This window comes from Physcomitrium patens, chromosome 16, assembly GCF_059467195.1.
Source record: "Physcomitrium patens ecotype Gransden chromosome 16, ASM5946719v1, whole genome shotgun sequence".
NCBI classification, from domain to species: Eukaryota; Viridiplantae; Streptophyta; class Bryopsida; order Funariales; family Funariaceae; genus Physcomitrium; species Physcomitrium patens.
The window spans coordinates 14703912-14714721 of NC_143425.1; the positions used below are offsets into that span (position 1 = coordinate 14703912).

The window sequence follows — 10810 nt, forward strand, 5'->3', positions numbered from 1 at the left end:
AACACTTCTAAAAATTAATTTAAATCATAGAAGAGACATGAATTTTTTTCCTTCAAAGTTACAAATCAAGATTGAGCACTTCAAAATAAAAGTGTGCCTATAAATCTAACTTGAGTACATCTTGCAAAATATTCAAAAGGATACAACCTTAGATGGATTTTAATTTGTTATAGAAATCCTCAAAATTTTGATCTTGTTCCATCAAACTTCTCTAGTATACTAATTCTTGCTTCTTTCATACTTATAGAAGTAAGTCTTGTTACATTTAATTATAGGATGGATCTACTTGCTTCTCTCAATTACACAAATTTTTAGTATAGACTTTAGATTTTATTTTTGACTTCTTCTATAGGCATATGAATAATATCTCCATGGTTGGTATCAGAAATACATGACATTTCTACCCAAAGAATATTGACAAGCTTATAAAAATCTACGTGAATCTACTCACTTCTATAAAAAAAAAATGAATAATAAAATATCACTCTTTTCAAATTGCCAAGGGCATGAATTATAACAATAAAATCTTCATAACACTCTTGTATTACTCAAGAAGAATATATACTTACTCAAAGTAGTATAACATTAGAAATAGAATAGCTATTGCCAAAGACAAGAAGAGTAGAGACTCTTGAAACTAGACTAAGAATAAGAAAGGCTTTAACAAGAGTGAACGAAGATTTATTTTTACCTCCATATATACCATTTAATTAGGAGTTATATAGCATCATTTTAAAAGACCTTCGATAAGTGTCCAATTTACAACATACATATTTAACTTCTAAGAGAAGTTTGTACAATAAGCTACCAATACATGCAACATAAGGCTAGCTTGTTGGCTAAGTTTTTAGCCTATCAATCAACTACAAACATGTCTAAAGTGAAATTGATATCTCAAAAGTTTTACTACAAATGATTATCAAATCTACCTTCATTTATCTTTTACCTAACACTTTTCATATTAGTAATTATAAGTGTTTGTAATAATAATAATAATCATAAAAACTAATTAATTTTAATTTTTTAATATCAATTTATTTTAAGTTCTTTTAATTATACATAAATAATTTTCAAAAAATATTAATATGTTATAATTAATATATTTATTTAAAAAATTATCAATCTTTTTATTATTTAGCACTTTTAAAAAAACTTCTTTTCATACCTCTTATTATTAAATTTTCATATTTGACCTCCAATATTTCTCTCCAACTCCTTTTTAATGTAAAATTATTTGTTGGTGTATATTTCTATCTTTGCAATTGATATCTTACACTTAAAATCTTTGCAATACAATTTCCACATTATACTCATGAGAACAAAACCGACACACCAATCTCCTACGCTCTTCTTCTAAACTTCTCCGTTACAATCTTTTTTCAATCTTCACCATCATATATAGTCTATGCTCTATTCTCTACCATCTCACCTCCTTGCAAAATCAGCACATTATTGAGAGTAAAATTGAGGGATTGGTAAAGAAGTGTGAAGTTCTAGGCAATGCACAAGCTAAGAAAAGTGGAGACATGTAATTTAATTTTAGATGAATTGGTTTAATATTCTCATATGTATATATATATATATATATATATATATATATATATGTACACATATACTTATCATTACAATCTCATATATATATATATATATATATATATATATATATTACTTAGATTAAAAAATCAAAGCAAAATAATTTTCCTTTCTTTCAAAAAAAATACGTAAATTTATTATATCAATTTGTATATTCTTTTTAAAGCATCAAACTATTATTTGATGTTTTTTTAAAAAAATTTAAATAGTGTGCATAACATTAAATCATAAAATTTAGAAGTGTTTTTTTATTGTTAGATTAATTGTTTGACAAAATAGTTTTCAGTGTTTTTTGATTTTGAACAGGAATATGAGTGTTTCCTTTGTGTTTCTGTACTCTATTATGTTCAATATCTTTTAGTATTTTAAATACTAAGCAATGCCTTTACAAAGTAAGTAAAAATTTTATTCATAATTTTAACTTAATTTAGAAATTATTAATTCATAATTAATTCATCAAAAAAAGTAATAAAATTTTTCATATTTTCTTTTGAGACTTTAGATACCATCCAAATAGAATCCAATGGATTTTAAAAGAATATGTTTAGCTGTTTTTGACAAGATTTCATTATAAAGTTATTGAAAATATGAGGATCTGATACCAAATTTTGATTTTCTTAAGAAATAATATGAAAAAAACAATAATGTAAATTTACATAGACTGACTTCCTGAATAAATAATTTTTACAGGTGGCTTGATTAATGTTACCACATGCTTACCAATATATGTATGTTCTAAGCCATGGTTAATCCTCCATCTCTATACACATGTATATTTCAAACATTAGATTTAATTTTCTCTTTTGATGTCCTGAAGTAGAATGTAAACTAATAACTAATAACCCGGTTACTTGATAACAGAATCTACTGGCATTTCTCACAACAGATACTTTTCATACTTTTACGTACAAGATATTCGATGAGAATTATGAGTGTGAGATTGTATAATATAGAACTCCTTAATGGTTTGTTCATTGGCTATATATATCTTTCTGTTCATGTATGACTGAAAGAATATATATATATATATATATATATAGCTGTGAGAGAGAGGTAAAATATATGTTGTTTTTGCATGGACGCAACACTTGCGAATTGATGTACACATCGTTCTGAGGAGTGGAGGGTACAGAAAATGCTGGACTACTTGCGAACTGTAAATGAGTGGGTATTGAAGATTATGCAATTCTGAACCAGTGGATGCTCATCTGTTGAAGGGCTTCACGTAGATTTCACGGTCATTGGCGGATACAGTAGGCACAGTACCCCACAACCCACAACCATACCAAAGTTACAGGGCGAGGAAACTGTGCAACAATACAGAAGCAAAAAAAGCAGCATTCATTCGAGTACACGGCATGCTAAGGCGAAGATTTTATGTACAATTGTTGCTACAATTTGAATGCCAATTCCTCGTCAAAACTTAGACACTTCCTACAGCAATAAGTTGGATGAGCTGGAAGACGACTCCACTTGAAGAAAAGACCACAGCAGGGTTACACAATTATGGAGATGCGGAGGCGATGGCTGCCTGAATTATAGATTTCGGTGAATGTCTTTTCGGGGAATATCTTTTAGGCGAATGCTTTTTAGAGCTGGACCGCACGTTGTGCGAGTTGGCTCTTCGCAACACGGGAGCACCACGAGCAGCAGCTACTTTATCAAAGGATCGCAATCGTAGCATGTGCGCTTTTTTGTCTTTCAAAATAATTGGAGGCGAAGACCTAGGCACGGGACTTGAATCCTCAACCTCCCAGTATGCGTCGTCCTCTTCCCTGGCAACGATATCATCTTCACCTTCGGACCGGCCACTTCCATCATCTACAGACCCTTCCATCTTTTTTTTCCATTCACACCAAATTGAACTCAGATGAGCATCACATATAGTAGTATATATTTCCGCGCAATAATAAGCAGAACCAACTGTCTGAGATCAGACATCCCTCTCCAGTAATTACAATACACTGCTGCCCAAAATCATGGATCTATGCGTTTCAGAACACTCAACAACAAACCTACGCTCAACTGCACGAACATGCTCGTCCAGGGTAAGATGAATCAGATCGACAGACCACAAAAAATTCGGCAAAGTCATGAAACAATGGCTTACTTCATCCTGTTCAACACGCTCCAGTTCAGACCCACTCGTCTCCCCTTCTCTTTCAGCAGCTTCGTCCTCTTCCTCCAGCTCTTCATCACTTCCATTAACCTCTATTTCTTCCTTGAGCTGCGAAACAGTTTCAATCATTGTGTTAATATCCCACCTGTGGAAAAATTAGAGTTCCAGAGCTCGCACATCCTCAGAGACCTATGATTAAAAGCTTTGTAGCAATGCTTTCAAGTGACAACTAATGTGAAATAATACTGGACTACTAACCTCTTTATCTGGGCCGATACCAGATGAGCTAGCTGCTGCAGAACGAAGATCACCATTTCTGGGATCGCCCTCGCCCGCGTGAGGATTAGCTCCTGAGATGGTGACTTCACTAGAGGTCCCATTATCACTTTGCCACGCACTCAAACCAAGGTTACCAAATTGCAAACGAACAGGTTCAGCAGAACCAACGGACAGTGGTCCGTAGAGTGTAGTACCAAACGTTTTATGCTCAACAACACTCGCCTCTGACTTCTTTGCACTCTCCACTGGCCATGCTTTATCTATTGAACCATCATCATTCATGATGGCCAATAGATTTCGGGAAGATCCTTTGCGTTGGATTAATTGGAACATACTCTTAGAACCTAAAGCTGATGCGGTGTACTGTTTAGTATACTCTTGGTGAACGACTTTAACAGTATTTGTATTCAGGTCAAGCAGCCCCTCCCCATCCCCCATTCGCCGCAAGCAGTTGAAAACTGTAGCATGAATGGCAGCCACACTCTTATCGACATTGGTATTGTTAATCTTGGGCACAAGATGCTTATCAGCACGCTTACACAAATAGTCTTGAATGGTCCTGATATTTCGAATATACTTAACATACTTGTTCTTGGACGGATCCAGTGTCATGTACTTTGCACGAACTGCAAACCTCTCCATGTGCTTGCTTTCGTTAGCGATGTATATCATGAACGGTATGATCGATGGATGCTTCTTCATCAGTCCCATCTGCAGAAATTTAGACTCAAATAAGAATCATCTTCGAACTCTTAGCAGCATATCAGTGACACCATGAAAAACGGAGGACTACGAGGTAAAGAAGTAACTTCTTCGTAGGCGCATGACAATCCTAACTTATGTGAAGATAACTTGATAAATGTATGTAACTTTCAATGAAATAGAACGACAAAGCAACATGCTTCACACACAACTGAAGACAAAATTTTAACCATACTAGAGTCTGTGATGCTTACCACAAAATTCAAACTTAAATGAACGCCCTCAACAACAACGGACTCCCTTCTCTTCTCCCAGCCTGTAATGAGTCTATCCAGACTGTCCATCACCATCTCGCTTTGAGCCTTGAAACCTTGCACTGCCATCACCTTAGCACTCACCAAGCACTCACCATTCTCTAGCTTCCCACTCCCAGAGGGCCTCAAGCTGGGATACTCATCTGCTTGCAAACCTTTACCATTGCCATTGCTGCTGGATCCATTACCATTGTTGAACGAACCATCTCCGTTGCAAATAGCAAGTTTGGATTCCAGGTCTACGAGACTGCTAGAGTCAATGGGAGTTGACGAGCCTGTTGATGGTGTGCGCATTTGAACTTTTTTCTTTCGAATCGCCTCCGACACAGCCTCTGGGTCCAGAAATTCTCCAGCATGGTAGGTAGAAGACCAAAGCAGTGGGTTCTCCTCCTCACTAACAAATCCACGCATCATGTGTCGAACAGAATCAGTGGATACCACCGTCGTGACCCCAAGACGGTGTCCCTGAAGATCCCAAAACATTGTGAAAATTCATCAATATTGGAGATCATGATGTAGAGACTTCAATAGCTCACTCATCGGACCCTAATTAAGTAGAATTGAATAAGGTCGCAGGAAAATAAAATTCATGAGATAGAAGTTTTACAAGTAAAGAAGCCAGTGTAGACTTCCCGCAACCACTCGTCCCACATAGTAAAACAGTCACTGAAGTCTTTCTTTCTCGAATCCTGATTCCCAAAAAGCCGAGAAGGGGACAGGAGTCAACAACACAAAATTCCATATTTAACCTACTTTTATTCACACCTCTTCAGACCGTAATCCAATTCGCCTTGAGCCTTCAACTATCAAGATCCTAAAACTCTCGCGTAGAGCCTCTCAGATAACATTTCACCGTTCAACTATCACAAAGCTGTTGAATATCGCGAGGCAAAGAGAAACCTACCGACAAGCAACCATGAGATCTGTCCGCTGCTTGGGACCCAAATACTGATACTGTGACAATCCCTCGCACACCACATTTAGGAATTTCTCCCTGCTCACGGTCACAGTCGACCGCTTCTTAAGTGGTTTAGGATTCACTTTGAACCCATTCGAATCATGTTCTTTAGAATCTTTTTTGTCGATATCCGCCAAAGGTGCGAGACCTAGGAATCTATCCCTCTTGGGTTGCTTTGGAGGCATCTCGCTTCGGATGACTTCGAAAACACGGTTGCTAATCTGTCAGGTTCAAAATTCCACAGTGCGACGATTCAGTATGCCAATCCATACATGACACAGCTCCTAATGACGCAGTCTCCCTATGCAGATAATGAGAAGCTTCGTAAATTATTTCCAAAGTACAAACCAAATCTCTAGTCACCAAATTGCATTGGAAGTCCGAAAATGAGCTCCAAGGCATCAAGCTTACACCTTGATGGCATGTCGAGGCTTGCAACCCATAAGCTGAAGCGTGCTGGTTAACAATGGCCGCGTGTAACGATGAGATGGGCCTTGCTCCCCTTCATTTACCCCAGACCCGGGGTCATCTTGGACCAATATGTACAGTAATTTTGTTCCCTCGAGGGACTTCGAAGTTTGCAACACTGAGCTCTCTTCCACATTAGCACATTGCAACTGTGCCTCCAGGATCTTCTGAGCTTTCACCTGCACATGTAAGTTAGAAACTCCTGAAAAGCTAGCTGTCAAGAAATTCGAGAAAAGAAAATTAACACGCTTCCAAAAGTTATGAAAGCGACAAATCCAAGAAAAAACAACCAAAACCCAAAAAACCGGATTCCTCAAGGAGGTAAAATGAAGAAGCTGAAATACACGTCAATTTTATTACGAAGATTCACCTCTGAAAATAAAATGACAAAGTTTTGAAATGACAGTCAGTTAGTAACAGTAAATAAAAACCAATAAGATATGTGTCCAGAAAAACGTATATATAACTTAGAAAATTGTAGCCGGAGTGTACGAAAACGAGTAAGAAATTAAATACCATGTTGACGACTAAAGATGAAGTAGATCAAATATCTGTTCCAGTCCTGTGCTCCGAACTCCCTCACACAAGGTTCCTGCACAAGAAAAATATTCTGAAATATTAAATTGGAGTTTCTGATAACGTGCACAAGGCACATGCAGCGAACGAAGACCAATTGTCCAGAAGAACATGGCATTGTCAATTCCACAGAGCGGAAAGCCGGACACAATCGGTAAACGGACACAATCTATGTATTTTTTTAATACATAGATTGTAGACGGTCAGAGCATAGTTGACAGCGCACAGGAATACACAAGTGATGGACGCTGGTTACAATGGGAGTCAAAGAACTCAATACAACTACGTACATTATTGACAACATCTCGATACACTGTAGGTGAAAGCACCAAAGAATCATAGAAGTCCTACGACTCTTGTTCCTAAAGCAGAACCCAGAACTGCCCCATCAAATCACCTTTCTGTTCCACCATAAACTCGCCAACAATGGGAAGAAAACGATCACATTCAAGACAAAAGGCCAAAAAAAGGTTGATCTGAATCAGATTCAGATTTGATGCAAAACTGACGCCAACACATTACTTCTAAAGTGTAAAAACCCTTCAACCCCCAATGCGTGCAGAATATAGATAGTTGTGAAAGAGAACAGTGTAGAAGTCTCCAACGATTATGACTTATACAGCAGCAAGTCGTTCAAAATTACGATATCCTCTAAATAGAAAAAGAGGTTTTAAGAAATCATCAAGCGTCAGAGAATTTTTATATCTATCAGCAGCTTTGCCAAAAGTTTAAAGTGCTAACATTACACAAAATTTTAGAATGTGAAGGAAATCATCACACCTCAAATTCTAACAGCTGCTACATTCGAGGAAACAGGATCTCCCAGCCAATCAGAGGCAAAACCTTCTATGTAATCGAACGAACAATCAAAAGACTCAAGGTAAATATTGCCGTAATAAAAAATGAAAAAATGAAAAGCGGGGGAGAGAACAGAAAAGAAGAAAAGAGAGATAATACGACAACAACAACAACAACAACAACAAAAACGACAACGACAACACACACACACACACAAAGCAAAAAAGAGACACTCCGTCCCCTATCTGCCGAGGCTAAGCGGAACTGCACTCATATGCATGTATGTCTCTGTGTGCGTGTGCCTTCAGGGATGTACTTGGGAAGAGTAGCAGAGAGCACGTGACTTAAAACCTCAAATGCAACTGAACAGTACGCTGCCAGTACGACTACGGGTTAAACCTTCTCATAGACTATGTACGAGCCGATTTAAGTTCCACCAAGATTTCCAGTTAGAAGCAAAAGAATGGCATTATCATTGAACGCGCCACCCTTGTGCGAAAGGTATTTAGCATCAATAGCGAAGAAAAAAACTGTGCGACGCAATAACGCAATTGCATTGTACTAATCAATTCTTTGCCATATTTCTCGAAAGTACACTCTCACGAGGCTCCTGAAATACATGGGCATGTTCACTAAACCTCAAATTGACGATACATTCTACCAATGTGACCACGCTACGATCATCACAATATACCGCCTCTAACACGTGTACAAACTTCACAATGCGCTTCAGTCGCGCCTCTCAACCTTCCAAAACTAAACCTATACTGGTTCCTCAACCCTCATCTTCCTTGTTGACTAAGGAGCCATCACGATAGTGAAAAGCAAACTTCACGCGCTCTCCTTCTACTCACCGTTTAAGTGACCCTGTCACGCTAACGTCTGTCCACAACCCCACGCATCCGCAATTCTCCTCGCTGCCGAATCCTCCCACTCCTTCCGGCCAAAAAACTATCTCTTAATCTATCAACATTACAAACTCCTTCGCTCCCAACCGCCTCACTCAATCAAAGGAAGGAACCAACACCGAAGAGCACTTTAAAAAGCCTTCTCAAACACACTGTGACCAAAGCGATCAACTACAAAACCTCACCATCTCCACTTCTTCTGTATCCTCCACCAATTGCCTCACCGCAATAATGAAGCTCTATTGTAATTAGAATAAGAATAAAACACTCCACAATCTCCCTCCGACTTGGTGTTGGACCTCTCCCCTTCCACACCATTGATCGCATGCTCTCCATCGAAGGAAGGAAGAGACAAATTACTCAACAACAGCATAGCCTTTCCCTCCACGTAGCCTCCGTCCTCTCTCTCTCTCTCCCTTCCTCCCTCCCTCCCTCCCCTTCCGTAGACGTCTCTTCGCAACAAAATGGGAGAACTAAATCCGACCTTAAGGGGGAAATGACGACACCAATATATAACAAACAAATAACAATCGGCACTTGCCAAACACTCCCACCGAGCGACACGAAATTGAAAAACCATTGACAAAGATTGTAAATGGAATGCCACGAACACGAAACACCACTCACCCTCCCAGTCTCCCTCACCGCCAGGCTCCCTGCCCGGCCCGTCCCCCTCCCAACCACACTCTAGGTCGCACACACTCTACAAACCTCACCTAAACCACGCCTCAACATCCGCACAACAAAGACTCGCTGGCTCACACCTCTCTCTTTCTCACACACACACACTCTCACTCTCTCGCTCTCTTTCTCTCTCGGTGTGGACGAGCAGCAGCACGAGTGAGAGGTTCCGCGCCGGGATGATTGTGGGACTCACCCTGTCACGGGCACAGGCAACGGTTGACTTCGGCAGATTTCTAATTCCATCAGCTGCGGTGTAAGCTCCGATGGCCGGATGGCGACGACGACAACGGTGTGCATGCAGAAGAGAAGTAGAGAAGCGCGGCGCAGCGCAGAGATGCAGGAGACGCGCCGGGCCAGCAACTCCCCCTCCTCCTCTTCCTGGTCGAGCGAGGGCGAGATTGCTCGGGCCCTGGAGCCTCGTCAGGCTTTTATACAAATGGTGGCAGCTCCGTATTATGGCAGCAGCCTGTTCGCATTTCCTTTCTTCAGTCGCTTTGCATGCCCGTTTCTCTGCCTCTGGGATTTTTTTACTTCCACACTCTCCGTGTCCCTGTATCTGTATCGGTCTCCGAATGAGTGCTTTTGTGTGTGAAGGGAGGTTCGTCACCATGCCGCCCCCCCTTGCCGCCTGGCTGACTTTGGACCCCTTCCTCAAGTGTATAAATTTATCATTATTATTATTATTAATATTATTTACTGTGGCATGGTGTGGAAAAATCAGTGGCTGTTGTATGTTGCCCTTGTTGAGTAATGTTGGAATTTCTCCAGTGAGGCATCTCAATCAGTGAGTGGTCTGAAGGCAGTTTGTTTTCCAAGGGTAAGGTGGGAGTGGTGCTGTGGAGATGCCAACACTGGTCACTATGTCCACCCAACTCTAAATAATCAAAAGCATTGCAGCCCTTCACCAGTGTGCCCACATTGCCTCCAGCAGGAAGGGACTCTGTGGCACAGTTACAAATGAGTCATGAGTCATGCATCACCACATTTGCTGCAGAAAGAAAAATGCAACAAAGAAGCATAAGGAATAGAACCAGGGTAGGGTTGGCTTTCATATTGAAGCTGCAACAAGCATGGCCTTGGTCAAAGATGTGGGCCTTCCAGAGTGAGCTCCAGACAAGTAGGAAATTTATAATATAGTGTATCACTGTGGTTTATGAGATATTTTTCCTACTCACCAGTCAGTCCCTCCCCATGGTACATTGAAGGCTATGATGGGCATATAGGGGGGGGGGGTCTTTTCTTTATTTATGTGTTTTGTTTCTGGGGCTAGGAGCATGATTCATGATCCAGAAAGTGCAAGAAGGCTTTCCTCAATTTGCTTCAGTGTACATGAATTGAATTTGGGAGGGAACTGAAGAGTTATTTTTGAGTTTTGTTGACATGGGTAAGTTCCCACTGACCTGTTCATGCT

At 39.7% G+C, this 10810-nt stretch overlaps 1 protein-coding gene across 2 annotated transcripts; it reads right to left on the bottom strand.

The window, feature by feature from the left end:
- Positions 1–2952: 2952 nt before the first annotated feature.
- LOC112293706 (P-loop NTPase domain-containing protein LPA1 homolog 1) lies at positions 2953–9844 on the bottom strand. Of its 2 annotated transcripts, none has more exons than XM_024543440.3 (9): positions 9593–9844; positions 6950–7025; positions 6379–6612; positions 5912–6186; positions 5615–5696; positions 4948–5472; positions 3971–4702; positions 3704–3820; positions 2953–3430 (listed from the first exon to the last, which is right to left on the bottom strand). In XM_024543440.3, the coding sequence occupies exons 2-9, from the start codon at positions 6950–6952 to the stop codon at positions 3098–3100; spliced, it is 2301 nt and encodes a 766-aa protein (XP_024399208.1). In that variant the 5' UTR covers positions 6953–7025; positions 9593–9844; the 3' UTR covers positions 2953–3097. The 2 variants fall into 2 exon arrangements, with proteins under 2 accessions (XP_024399208.1, XP_024399209.1); XM_024543441.3 differs by lacking the exon at positions 9593–9844 and adding an exon at positions 8662–9154.
- Positions 9845–10810: the final 966 nt, after the last annotated feature.